Source organism: Bos javanicus, chromosome 20, assembly GCF_032452875.1.
Source record: "Bos javanicus breed banteng chromosome 20, ARS-OSU_banteng_1.0, whole genome shotgun sequence".
Taxonomy (NCBI): Eukaryota; Metazoa; Chordata; class Mammalia; order Artiodactyla; family Bovidae; genus Bos; species Bos javanicus.
Window position 1 is genome coordinate 65,297,064 of NC_083887.1, and position 14,856 is coordinate 65,311,919.

At 43.4% G+C, this 14,856-nt stretch overlaps 1 protein-coding gene across 1 annotated transcript in view; it reads right to left on the reverse strand.

Moving 5' to 3' along the window:
• ADCY2 (adenylate cyclase 2) overlaps positions 1-14,856 on the reverse strand; it is a 456,832-nt gene that overhangs the window by 211,328 nt on the left and 230,648 nt on the right. Inside the window, exon 4 of the mRNA XM_061393890.1 lies at positions 10,749-10,898. Within this exon, the coding sequence (XP_061249874.1) occupies positions 10,749-10,898 (150 nt within the window). The remainder of the gene's footprint in view (positions 1-10,748; positions 10,899-14,856) is intronic.

The following is a 14,856-nucleotide window of genomic DNA, read 5'->3' on the forward strand; positions in this document are numbered from 1 at the left end:
CTTAGATCAGGAATCCAAAAAGTGATCCTAATGAACTTCCTTACCAAACAGAAACAGACTCACAGACACGGAAAACAGACTTGCGGTTGCCCAAGGGGAGGGGGTAGGGGAGGGAAGGGCTGGGAATTCGGGATTAGCAGATGCAAACTGGTACATATATTGAGAGGATGGCCCTACTGTATAGCACAGGGAGCGACGTTCAATATCCTTGGATAAATCACAATGGGAAAAATAAAAAGAATGTCTACATGACCGAATCACTCCTCTGTACAGCACAAACTAACACAGCATTGCAAATCAACTACACTTCAATTAAAAAAAAAAGATAAACACAACGTTAGTCGGTTCGTGTCACTGCCTTACTCAAAACGCTTTTGTAACTTTCCACTCCACATCTAATAAAGCCCCACGTCCTTCACTCACCTTGTGAGGCCCAGTATGTGGTCCAGCATCTAGCTCCTGTCTCCCCCTCCACTCTCCTCTCTTACCCAACAATCCCACTGACTTCTGTGTCCCCCAAACAGGCCAATCTGGTTCCTGAGCCTGGACCTTTGCAGGCCCACTCCTGCATAGCTCATCGTGTCATCGCAGGGACACATCCTCCCGGGATCCATGTTACAACTCAGCTGTCACGTCCCCAGAGAAGCCCCTGGTTGGCCCCTCCAACATGCCCCTCGGCTTATCCCACTTAGCTCTGTCGCATTATCTTTCTGTATCTTCTCATGAGAATTCTGCCTTCAGACAGTTATGGTCCGTTTCCTGCCATTCGAATATAAGCCCAAAGACACAGGGGGCCTTCAGCCTACTACTAAAATACTACTCTGTTCCCTGGGCTAATCCCCTGGCACTTGGCAGATAATCAAAGACAAAACTGTGAAATAGAAGTTTTCAGACAACTTAAAAAGCGAAAACTCCAGAGAGCAACACTGTTTGAAAACATACACACACAAACAAAATTCTAAAGCTCCTAACTCATGCTCTTCAATTTGTTAGAAACAGTGGTGGGTGCTGCGGTTCGGTAAACACAGCCCTAGGGCCACGCGAGGTATTTTTATCTGTGACTGTGCTCATGGTGATAAGCTATTAAACACAGAAAATCAATCACTTCCCACGCCAGTGAGTCCAGAAAGCCTTCTTCCCCACTATCAGGTATCCTCCTGGACTATCTGTGGTTACGTCTGCAGGAAGTAAGACACGATTGCAATCACAGGAGACTTGACATTTGACTTTGATTTTGAGTTTTCTCTGGTGTGTGACGCATACCAGAAGAATGGAGACTGCCACCAAAGGACTGATTCTGGAACTCTTTTTTATTGGGTTTATTTTACTCATATCAAGTGATGTTGATCTTACGTGAATATTTCCACTAGATTATTTTTTGCCTGCTATATAGAGTCTTGTCAGCATCAAAACACCACATCACAGAGTAAAAAAAACAGATGATCTCCAAGGGAAACTGACAACTTTCAGAAGCCAAAAATACCACAACCAGGTGCTTCTCCTTTGTGTGTGTGTGTGTCTGTGTGTGTGTGTGTGTGTGTGTGTGTGCTTCTCTAGTATTATCAACTGGCTTCCCTGCTGGCTCAGTGGTAAAGAATCTGCCAGTCAATGCAGGAGATATGAGACACAGGTTTGATCCCTGGGTCAGGAAGATCCCCCCTGGAGAAGGAAATGGCAACCCACCCTAGTATTCTTGCCTGGGGAATCCCAGGGACAGAGAAGCCTGGAGGGTTACAGTCCATGGGGTCGCAAGAGTTGGACATGACTGAGCAACCAAACAACAGTATTATCAACAAAGATTAACCTGTGATGATCTGGAGTAATAGAAATGTTCCCCAGGTGTTTCTCAAACAAGACAGGCAAATGGCTTCCTAACCATGGACGCTGGATGGGGGTTTTGCTCAAGTAGCTTACAGGGAGGAAATTTCTGGAGGTTTTATTTTACCATATACCTTTTTCTACTGTGCAAAATTGTTCAGTCATGTCCAACTTGTTGAGACCTCATGGACTGCAGCCTGCCAGGCTCCTCTGTCCATGGGATTCTCCAGGCACAAATACTGGAGTGGGTTGCCATGCCCTCCTCCAAGGGATCTTCCCGACCCAGGGACTAAACCCAGGTCTCCCACATTGCAGGCAGATTTTTTACTGTCTGAGCTGCCAGAGAAGCCCAGCTTTTCTACTGTCATTATACAAAAAGACATTTGCATATATTTAATTAATTAAAAATCAGCTTGATTAATTACTATAACTGTATTTTACTTTTTCCGTTTAGAACAGGATGTCTAACTTTTTACAGAATGAACACTAGTACTATTTTGAGCCCCTATTACTAGCCTCCTGCAGTGGCAGTCTTCATTAGGCATCATGATTTGACAGTGATTCCAGCTGTCTTCCTCCTCTTTGCCCTTGATCACTGATGTAGAATTGTTGATTTCTCCTTAAAGGAGCCAGAGTATACATTCACAGCATGGCCCTCATTGCAGTCTTTGAAAATATGTTCTAATCCCATCCATTCTAACTAAAGGACTCATCCGAAAATATTTCGGGCTTGATGGTTTGAGAGTTACTTATATATTTTTTCTGGAATTCATTTTCATTTCTCATCAAAAGTACCCATAAGCCTTATGGCATAATATACATTGCAACATCCTGAAATCTATTACCCTAGTATTTCTCAATGAGACATAATAGCTGAGCTTCGTGAGAACTGAAGCAATCAGTAGGATACAATGCAGTGCAAACTGTTCAAGCAATTCTTGAACTCCATTCCGATGCATTCAAATGGTAAACACTGTGAAGAGAACTCTTTTATGAACTCTCAACCCTTCATTGTTACAACTTCCAAGTAAAACAGGCGCTGTCTTCATCATTCGCTCTATCACGAAGGAGTGCCGAGGAAAAGAGGTGGCAAGTGGACTATGTCCTCTCCATCAAGGTAACGATAGCTGGAGAAAAGTAGGTAACTACTCACTTAATAAAACAGAAAGAAGCGGTGACCAAGAATTACACAACTTCTTCAAGGAGGAGATATCAAAGGAAAAATTATACAATCGATTATTAAATAAAATGGATAAAAAGTGGATCGGGTGGGGTTGGGAGGAAAGTCTCATTAAGGATCTTTGAGGACACAGGTGGGGTCAGCCTATCCGAACCAAACTGTCCATACCATGTGATGTTTAATGTTTCTCATCGTTGGAAAAGACCCTGATGCTGGGAAAGACCGAAGGCAGGAGAAGGGGACGACACAGTATGAGATGGTTGGGTGGCATCACTGACTCAACAGACATGAGTTTGAGCAAGCTTCAAGAGATGGTTAAGGACAGGGAAACCTGGCGTGCTGCAGTCCACGGGGTCGCAAAGGGTCAGACACACTGAGTGACTGAACAACATCCTCTGCTGTCTCTGCCGGTCGCATGATCCTACCCAAAGGTCACGGGTAACATTTCTACTAAAACTTGCTGCTTTCACGCTTCAGGAACTGCAGTGAGAAAGTCTCACTAGCTTGAACTCTTCTTGAGCTCACCCAATTCGGCTTTTATCAAGAGGCATATACTGTGAGATGCTCCACCCTGGGCTCCATGTGCCAACTCAGATGCAGACAACTGGGGTAAATGACGAGTCCTGCAGCGTGGGCAGCTGTGTGATCGCCTCACAGCATCCATTCTGCTGGTGAAAAGTAAACTCCCCAACGGAGTGACATGGGGCTGATAAAAAAGGGTTTGGAAGGACTCTCCATCACATGTTCTAGCAGACACAGCAGAACTTTTCTCTGTTTGATCTGTTTGCTTCAAGGAGGAAGGGAACTTATTATGGAGAGCACTCAGGGGATGGCATAGCCAGCACCTATCTCTCCCTCCAGCCTCAGTGCGGTCAATGGTTTCACCAGGGCGGCAGCTGATTTGCTTAACGTTAGGGCATTATGTCATTAGACATACTTTGCCAACAAAGGTCCATCTAGTCAAAGCTATGGTTTTTCAAGTATTCATGTGTGGGTGTGAGAGTTGGACTACAAAGAAAGCTGAGCACAGAAGAATTGATGCTTTTGAACCATGGTGTTGGAGAAGACTCTTTAAGTCCTGTATACTGAAAGGAAATCAAACCAGTAAATCCTAAAGGAAATCAGTCCTGAATATTCATTGGAAGGACTGATGCTGAAGCTGAAACTCCAATACTTTGGCCACCTGATGTAAAGAACTGACTCCTTGGAACAGACCCTGATGCTAGGAAAGATTGATGGCAGGAGGAGAAGGGGACAACAGAGGATGAGATAGTTAGATGGCCTCACTGACTCAATGCACATGAGTTTGAGTAAGCTCCGGGAGTTGGTGATGGACAGGGAGGCCTGGTGTGCTGCGGTCCATGTTGTGGCAAAGAGTCAGACACGACTGAGCGCGACTAAACTGAACTGAGGGTATGATGTCATGAGAATTCAATGCAAGACCAGCTCATGATCACTCTTAACAGGACATCATTTTGAATGCTAGAAAGACTCTGAAATTTGGTAAGAAATTAAGTAGAACAACTTCCATCAGAGGAACCAAGACATGGAGAAGTGAGGGAATTTGACCAAGGTCATACAAAAAGATCACATAACCAAGATTCAACTCAGGTGGTCTTCCTGCAGGGTCCACCACAGAATGGAAATCCAGCCACAGACAGATTTAACACTGTGGCTTCTTGTGGGAATGATCTTTCATGTAAATTTCTAACATTCTCATGGATAATATGTTGCTTACCATGGCCATGCATAACCTAATGACGTCAGATAAGTGTGTGATACTGTCTTACGCTTTCTTATGTAACTAGTAATGGAAAAAAACATAGTTAACTTAAAAAGTCCTTTATGGGTAAGAGAAATCTCTATTCTCAAAGATAACTCCAAAAAACTTAGCAGAACCAACATGAGAGGCAGAAATATCCACATTTAAGAGCTGAGTGGTCTTGGACAAGTAACTTGACAATTACTTTGACTTAAGTGGGAAAAGAGACTTAGGTCATAGAGTTCATATGTATATTAAGAAGACAGGATGGTTGGCTGAATAATGAACCTGTAAAAAGCACCCTGTTCGATTAAGAATCCCCAGAACCTGTGACTATGTTACCTTACGTGGCAAACCCAGAACTTCGAAGATACAGTTAAATTAAGGACCTTGAGGTCGGGAGATTTTCCTGGATTATCCTTATGGCAGGGAGGTAGGAGGGATAATGAAAGGACAGGAAGAAGATGCAAGAGCACAGTCAGAGATCTGAGAAGTGGGTGAAGAGAAAGAGAGAGAGAGAGGAGAGAGAGGCTGGAATCGGTGCTGCTGGATTTGAGGATGGAGGAAGCGGCTGGGACCCAAGGATGCAGGAAGGCTAGTCTAGAAGCTTGAAAAGGCAACTGGATTCTGCCCTCAGAGCCTCAGGAGTCCAGTGCTCCCAGCACCATGACAGAGCCCATGAGGCTGATCTTGGACCTCTGATCTCCAGGACTATGCAACACTGGATTTGTTCTGTTTAAGCCACTGGACTTGTGGTCATTTGTTACAACAACAGTAGGAAGCTGATATCACAGCAAATGTGAAAGCACTAAATAGACAGCCTGGCATATTAAGAGGACTCCAACAAATGTCATTCCTTCTTTTACCCATTCCCTCATGAAAAGGAACCACATTTTCACATCCCAAACCGGAAACAGCTCCAACACACTCTACCTAGCATTTTAAATGATTTGTGCAATACATCTGGTAATGCCCTAACATTACCAGCTATAGTATCAGGATAAAGATGGATACATTTATTATCAACCCAACCATGAACACAAAAGGACCACTTACTTGTTCCATTGAAATTTTCACAATTTTGTCCCCAAGGAGATGCAGGGAGCCTACTGGTTCACTAAGCCCCCACAGTGGGGAACAGATTCAGGAATAACACGGTGTCCCCACCTCACTTGACTAGTATTCTCCACTGAAAGGCATATTGTAGCATATTTAACCCACAGGGTGTTTCCAGAAGAAGGCAGTCCACATAAAGATTCTCACAATTACATTACTTGAAAACAAAGACAACATATAAATTGAAGAGTGTTTATTTTCTCTCTATAAAAAAAGCAAACCTAGTTTTCAGTCCTACAGAGGCCACATTTATTTCCACTGCCCCAGCAGTTACGAGAGAGGGTTTCTGTTTTGCCCTGACTCCAGCTCTCATCAATTCCTGAGCGCCTATTACATACTCCAGGGAGAAACACCTCTGTTGACTCGGATTTGATAAAGAGCCTCTATTGCACTGACATGGTGCACAAAAAATGGCTTTTACTGCAGGATGTGAAACTCAAGACAAAAGTCAAAACACACCGCTTTCAGGCCCCAAAGGTGGCTTCAATACTAATTGAGTGCATTAAGTTTCTCACTTACTAAGAAGAAAAAAATTAGTGTTTATCCACGAGGGCATTTTTAGGGCAAGAACACAAACACCAAGAAAACCTCTGCTAACATTATTCATTCCTTCTTATCCTCAAATCTTCGAGTACAAATAGCCACGTTGTTCAAAAATGGTTTTAATCACTAGAAATTTACCTCATTTGCATCTAGGAAAGAAAAACATAAAATTTGAAGAAAAAAAAGTACAGAGTTGAGCGATTTTGATAAGACTGTAGAATCCCTAGAGCCTTCCCAGTAATCTCAACTATGTGTTGATAACCCCTAGCGGGGCTGCAGAAGGACCACTTCCTGGGCTCACAGGACATCTGCCCTCCTCCCCAAGGTCTAAGCGTGGAAGGGGGTCAAGCTGTGAAAGGCGCCCAGTAACTATTCAAAATGGCGACCCTCAGCCTCCAGGAGCATCAACTCATTCTGTGGTAACTGGAAATATGACCTTAAAATGGACACCATAGATTTTATCCAGATGGGGGCTGAGACAAATCCTCTTGCATCTGCTTAGCACACCCCACTACGCCTGAAGAAGCACTCTCAAGGACACTGTTGTGTGCCTCGGTGACTACGAATGAAGCAAACATACAATATACACATGACATATAGAGGTATCTATCTATAGATATAGACACAGATATATATATATATATATATATATATATATATATACACACACACATATCTGAATCACTTTGTTATACTCGACACAACACTGTAAATCAACTGCACGTCAAGAACATTTTTTAAAAAATGTTTTGTGGCAACAGATGGATAAGAAATGGCACACGGAATCCTCAGACCCTAATTTGGTCTGTGGCAACACTGGCGTCATGGTCTCTGAGGCCACTCTTCTGTATGAAGGGCACCTAGCTTGCCAATGGCTAATTTTTATTTGTTTCCTTAAATCTGTACATTTATACTTTACTGATTTTATTAACTATGGGAATTTTTCATTCCCATTTAATTACACGCTGGTCTGGAAAAAGACCAAATAGGAAAAGGAGTACGTCAAGGCTGTATATTGTCACCCTGCTTATTTAACTTCTATGCAGAATACATCATGAGAAATGCTGGGCTGGAGGAAGCACAAGCTGGAATCAAGATTGCTAGGAGAAATATCAACAACCTCAGATATGCAGATGACACCACCCTTATGGCAGAAAGTGAAGAGGAACTAAAAAGCCTCTTGATGAAAGTGAAAGAGGAGAGTGAAAAAGTTGGCTTAAAGCTCAACATTCAGAAAACGAAGATCATGGCATCTGGTCCCATCACTTCATGGCAAATAGATGGGGAAACAGTGGAAACAGTGTCAGACTTTATTTTGGGGGGTTCCAAAATCACTGCAGATGGTGATTGCAGCCATGAAATTAAAAGACGCTTACTCCTTGGAAGGAAAGTTATGACCCACCTAGATAGCATATTCAAAAGCAGAGACATTACTTTGCCAACAAAGGTTGGTCTAGTCAAAGCTATGGTTTTTCCAGTGGTCATGTATGGATGTGAGAGTTGGACTGTGAAGAAAGCTGAGCACCGAAGAATTGATGCTTTTGAACTGTGGTGTTGGAGAAGACTCTTGAGAGTCCCTTGGACTGCAAGGAGATCCAACCAGTCCATTCTGAAGGAGATGAGTCCTGGGTGTTCATTGGAAGGACTGATGCTAAAGCTGAAACTCCAATACTTTCGCCCCTCAATGCAAAGAGTTGACTCATTGGAAAAGACTCTGATACTGGGAGGGATTAGGGGCAGGAGGAGAAGGGGACGACAGAGGATGAGATGGCTGGATGGCATCAGCGACTCGATGGATGTGAGTCTGAGTGAACTCCGGGAGTTGGTGATGGACAGGGAGGCCTGGTGTGCTGCAGTTCATAGGGTCACAAAGAGTCGGACATGACTGAGCGACTGAACTGAACTGAACTGAAAAAAAAAAAAACAAAACTATGGACCTTTATTCTATCCTATAAACATATTTTTCAAAATATTAACAAGTACTGCATTCTGGGCCCCAGACCCTGAGAGCTGACTCCCAACTTTGGTAGCAAAATTCATACATTGTGTCAAATTATATTTTATTAAACATTACTGGAAGGACTGATGCCGAAGCTAACCCTCCGATACTTTGGCTACCTGATGCAAATGGTGGACTCGTTGGAAAAATACCCTGATGCTGAGAACAACTGAGGGCAAAAGGAGAAGAGGGTGGCGGAGGATAACATGGTCAGTCGGATAGCATCATGGACTCAGTGGACATGAACCTGGGCAAACTCCAGGAGATAGTGAGGGACAGGGAGGCCTGGGGCCTCGCAGTCCACGGGGTCATAAGGAGTCAGACACCTGAGCGACTGAACAACAAAGTATTAGTATAAGTTCTTCTTTTTCTTCCAAGTGTCCCTTTTCTCCTTACATATTTTTAAAAAGATCCTTGACTCTTTTTCCTAGAACTTGTAAATAGATGCCCTAATAGTATCTCCCATGATGGTCCTATGAAGTCTGTAACACGAGGTGTGCCTCACTGGTCTAGTTCTGGAGCCACGTAAGGTCAGAGCATGGCCTTTCTGACTGCATGGACCCACAGATCATCATGACAAGGGATGACACCTCGTCTTGGCTGCTCAAGGTCTCTTCATGGAAAGAGGCAGTGTAGAAAAGGTCAACAGCCTGACTTAGTGTTGTGTCAAAGCTGGTACTATAAATATTAGGTTATATAATCCTCTGGCTTGGAATTTCAGTTCTTCCTAACCTTGATGAAGGTGATAGAAAAGAAAGTTAAATATGACTGGCAGGACCAAACTTATCCAGTAACCACTGTTTGAAAAAGGAAACTGTCTACCTTAAAACACCTGAACTCTGTAGAGGGAACAATTGTGAACACTAAGCACTGTGTGTTGAAACTACAGAATTTTCTAGAACCTAGATTTGAACCATTACTGAACATGGATAAATACACAGTATATGAAGTTTTACTGGTTAACTGTCTCATGTTAACAACTGTCTATTTCTCTTAATGCAATCCAGAGTTTGATATACATAGAGACCAAAGAATTAAACAGTAATTACTGAATACTTCTGCTATGCATGTTGAAAAACAAAATGTTTTTAAAACAAACCATGAGATTTGCTAATATCAGTGAGAAAGCAATATTCACAGCCACACGCCAATGCCTAGAATCATGCCCTCCACAATCTAGGTGCTCAATTAATATTTATTGGATGAACAAACAGAACTCCCTGTTTTCAAAAAGGAGTACAATTACTATTCATCAATTCATACACAAATAAAAGTCTAATATAAGTATTTAAGGGATTTTTTTTGGCTCTCATCACCATAATACATTTTAATAAAATTATATAAAATGGGCTAAATACAATTTAATGAGTGATAGTGACACAATTATGTGCCAAATGCTGATGGATGCACTCAGAGAAGGGAGTGTGGGTTTCATGCTAGAGAGTCATGCTAACCATCATCTTTAGAGATGGCAACTGGGTTCCTGCTGATAAATTTGAAAACTCAAGGGCAAAAAGAAAACTCTTCACATGGATCTTCTGCTGAGACCTGAAGTTAAATGTGTCAAGTACAGGATCCCCACTTGGTTTCCCCTCCAAAGCACATCTGCTTCATCTGCTGGCCACCATCTTGGATAAGCCCACATGGCTTTGCTCCTTCCACCCTTGGTTTATCTCCATTTCTTATTTTCACAGGGTGTCATCAGAGCCTATGTATTCTCCTGATGTATGTGTCCATGAACCACCACAGCAATGACTGTAGGACAGCCCCTGACACTACAACTTGTTCCCCTCCATACCCTCCCTCCCAACTCCAATCATCTCCCTCAAGAACAAGTTCACACATCTCATCTCATTTCATCATCTCATCCCATTTCAACATCCCAGGTGGAAAACAGGCACTATACGAAGTGTTGTTGATGGCACAGGAAGATTTCAGCTGGGACAAACCCTGGCCACAAACACTATCGCAGAGAAATGTGCTGTGACCAACAATGAGTGTCTTAACCAAGTGTCACTATAACAGTCATCATCATTATTTGAATTTTCCCAGCCTCGTGTTGGTGGTAGTTGATGTACCTGTTAGCACGTGGGTGATCCTGGGGGTGGGGGCTGGGTTTGAGTCTGAAGATGCCATCTCTGCTCTTCGGGTTACAATTCAATCCACTGGGCATACAGCCCAAAGCTGGGTGGGCAGGACAGCCGGACGGCTACCCTGGCTTCCTGCTGATGCCCGTGAGAGGATGAACTGCAGCCTTGACGTTAGCAGTGACAACATCATTCCAATAACGTCTCAGATAACGTGGAAGTAAGACCGAACGTGTATTTTACCTGCTGACGTTTTTCAAATTCCAACTTGATCCGGGACTTGATGCAGTTGCACGTGTCCTGATACGTCTGCTGCAGAGCGAGCTCCATGAGGTGCTTATGGTATGCCCCCGCCAGGTTCCCGCAGATGAAGATGATCACGTTGGCCAGGATCTGAGGACACAAAGAGCCACTCAACAGGGTGAGCGTGTATCGTTCACGAACACAACACAAGGTACGTGGGCAACAGTCTCCAAAGAGATGACTCTGTCCAAGGTTGATTTTATTTCTGTACCAAAACTAACATTTTTATTTATTTAACAAAAATGGATCCCATCTGCTTCTTGGGTCCGTGCCCTCTCACAGGTGATCTTGCTGTCCTCCCTTATCTTTGGGCTCAGCCATGTGATCCACTTGGAAGAAAAGCTATGACAAACCTAGACAGCATATTAAAAAGCTGAGATGTTACTTTGCCTACAAAGTTCTGTCTAGGCAAAGCTATGGTTTTTCCAGTAAGTCATGTATGGATGTGAGAGTTGGACCATGAAGAAGGCTGAGCCCTGAAGAATTGATGCTTTTTGAACTGTGGTGTTGAAGACTCTTGAGAGTCCCTTATATTGCAAGGAGATCACACCAGTCAATCCTAAAGGGAATCAATCCTGAATATTTATTGGAAGGACTGATGCTGAAATTGAGGCTCCAATCCTTTGGCCACCTTATGTGAAAAGCTGACTCATTGGAAAAGACCCTGATGCTGGGAAAGATTGAAGGCAGGAGGAGAAGGGGATGACAGAGGACAAGATGGTGGATGGCACTGCTGATTCAACAGACAGGAGTTTGAGCAAGCTCTGGGAGATGCTGAAGGACAGGGGGGCCTGGCGTGCTGCATTCCATGGGTTACAAAGAGTCGGACACGGCTGAGTGACTGAACAACAACAAATGTGACCTGCTACAGCTAATGCAATGTGGGTGGGAGTAACCGAGAGCAGATCCAGCCCAGGTTTGGAAGGTCTGGCATGTTTGGGGTGCCTCTTCTGTATCTCATCAGGAAAAGAACATGACCTGGCCAGCCCACTGGTCCCAGGAAGATGAGGTACCCTTGGAACAGAGACTGGCAGCCAACCAATAGTCCACTACTGTGGGCACCAAGATTTCATGGTTCTTACACAGCATTATTATGACACTAGGTGACTGATACAGATTGTTGTCACATGGAACCTGTGTTCACTGAGCCTAGAGGAGGGATATTCCCCATTACCTAGTATTTGTGTAAGAATATAGGAACCTTTAAAGCACATCACTTGTTCCTCTGTTCATAAAAACAATTTGGGTTCACAAAAATTTGGGGTGAAAGAGAAAATACAGAAAAGTTGAAAACAACCTGTAATTGTCCTGCCCAGGAAGAACACTCAACTGTCCATACGATCTTACTTTAGCCCTGTCCCCTTCACTTCTGTAAAAGGACCATCTCTTACTTCACCAAAGATTCTGCAAATTGTGTCACTGCTGGGTTTGCTTTGAAGAACAGCAACCCAAAGAGTGCAGGAATGAGAAGCCCTAACACAAACCAGATGGCCCAGAATTAGAAGAACTGTCTCTCTCCTTATTAGGTGCAGCGGAAATAATAATAATAATAACCATGCTTATCTATGAGAGCTTCTTCTTTTGTTTCCTTAAAAATGCCATCAAAGATGCAAACATTTTAGGAAGTCAGTTTCTCCAAAATAAGAACCAAATGGAAGCAAGGGAATTGAATGAAGCCTTTCTCAGTGCCCTGGGCTCCCCTAAAAGGGAGTATGAAAGGGATGTCTCTGTTACTACACTGTCAGCCTAACCTAGCACCCTGGCAGCTTTGCGATGTCAAGGTTCTTAAAGAAAAGCCTTCTTTTGGTCATTTGTTCATTAATCTGGGCAATGGATGTGGCATTGCTTCAAACAATATGTAATTCCAACCCTCCGTGGCTACAGATAATCGGAAAGAATGCATTTATGGATTTTTATTCAGATATGCAAAGAAATGTTCAAGAAATAAACAGCTAAGCGTTTTAATGCCAAGCAGTTATGGCATTTCTCTTCTGGTGGAAAATTTAATCAAATTACAAGCAGTTTGCTGATACCTGCTTTCATCCTAAAGTGCCGTATTCTAAGGTTAATAGAATTAGTCCTGGTATTTTAATGACTACACACATTTACAATTGTGACTGATGCCCTAGAGCATTTTTCTTTCAAGAGGGCGCGTTCATATTATGACTCTAGGGAACCCAGGCACAAGGAAGTGATGCAGCTGAGATTTTCTTTTCAAAACTAATATCACAGCATTTTGTTTCCCAGAAGACACAGTAAAAAAAATCCTATTTTCACAATGTTAGATTTATTTTATAACATCATACTGTCTTGATGCTTTCTTTTATCTGATTGCTTCATTTAGCCACTCTCACATCTGTCAGAGAATAGGAGGGGAAACTTGGCCTCTCAAGGGACATCGTGAAGAAAATAAATTGTTTAAGGTAATAACATTAGTCTGGGTTTTCCCTGAAGATGCAAACTAGGCCTTGAAATGGAGTGTGACCCATGCTCCAGACTCTGTGCAAACCGGACTCGGCCCACTCGTCACAGAGGCAGGGTCCTCCGTCACTTTCCACATCCCCGTCGTCACTTGACATGCATCGCGGAGGAGTCGTCAGCACTTGTCTGTGAGTCTCAGGAGATGCATAAAACACGTCCTGTGCTGGTGGGAAGGATGGTATCTACCAGCAAACTGGTTCTGTTTCTTTCACAGCATCATCATTGATCTTCCAAACATACCTCATTTCATCCTTGCAAGAGTCCAGAAAGTAAAACACCCAGGAGGGTGGCCCCTCTTGTTATTTCATCTTATCGGTGAAGAAACAAAGTTCTAACATATTCAGAGACTGGAGGGTAAGCCCCTGAAGACTCTAAAGGATTGCCCTGGACCACTGCCACAAGACCAAATTTGGCTTAAATAAAACATGGCCCCAGGAAACGAGTCAGGACAGGTTCACCCAACGCAATTCAACTCTCTACTAGGGCATGGGGAAAGTGATTCTGAAGAATTTCCAAAGAGACCTGTGTAAGCGCTGAAAACAGCTAATGTGTTTTTCCTTTAAAGAGCATTTGTATTTGATGCTATAAAGCGCCTCCATCATTTAAAGTCCTTTTAAGTGGCTGCAGTTTGGAGGCCACACTGTGGTCCACGGAGCACTTGATTGTGAGGCTGGAGTTGTTGGTGTGTCCATGTACTCAGAGCAAAGGAACAAAGTGAGGCTGTTTCTAACTGGGTCAGGTGACCAAAGAAGAATGAGCTGAGCAGCGTTCCTTCTTTTTGATAAATTAATTTTTATTGGAGTAAAGTTGCTTTACAATGTTGTATTAGTTTCTGCTGTACAGCAAAGTGAATTAGCTATTTGTTGCTCTTTAGTTGCTAAGTTGTGTCCGACTCTTAGATTCCACAGACTATAGCCCACCAGGCTCATCTGTCCATGGGATTCTCCAGGCAAGAATACTGCAGTGGGTTGCCATTTCCTCTTCCAGGGGATCTTCCCGACGCAGGGATGGAACCCACATCTTCTGCGCTGGCAGGCGGATTCTTAACCACTGAGCCACCTGAGCAGCCTGAATCAGCTATATGCATACACAAATCCCTTCTTATTTGGATTTCCTTCCCATTTAGGTCACCACAGAGCACTCAGTAGAGTTCCCTGTCCTATCCAGTAGGTTCTCATTAGTTAATCTACTTTACCTATGTCTGAGTCTTTAATTCCCATGCTGGGTTATTTCACCTGGGAAATGGACATTTAAGGAAGGGAGCTCACTGTCTTCAAACATTCGAGAAATTATTGCAAGGATTTGGTGGCCACTCAGGTCCTCTGTGACTCTTTTCAGTTCAGTTCAGTCACTCAGTCATGTCCAACTCTTTGTGACCCCATGAACCGCAGCATGCCGGGCATCCTTGTCCATCACCAACTCCCAGAGTCCACCCAAACCCACGTCCATCGAGTCGGTGATGCCATCCAACCATCTCATCCTCTTCTCCTCCTGCCTTCAATATTTCCCAGCATCAGGGTCTTTTCAAATGAGTCAGCTCTTTGCATCAGGTAGCCAAAGTATTGGA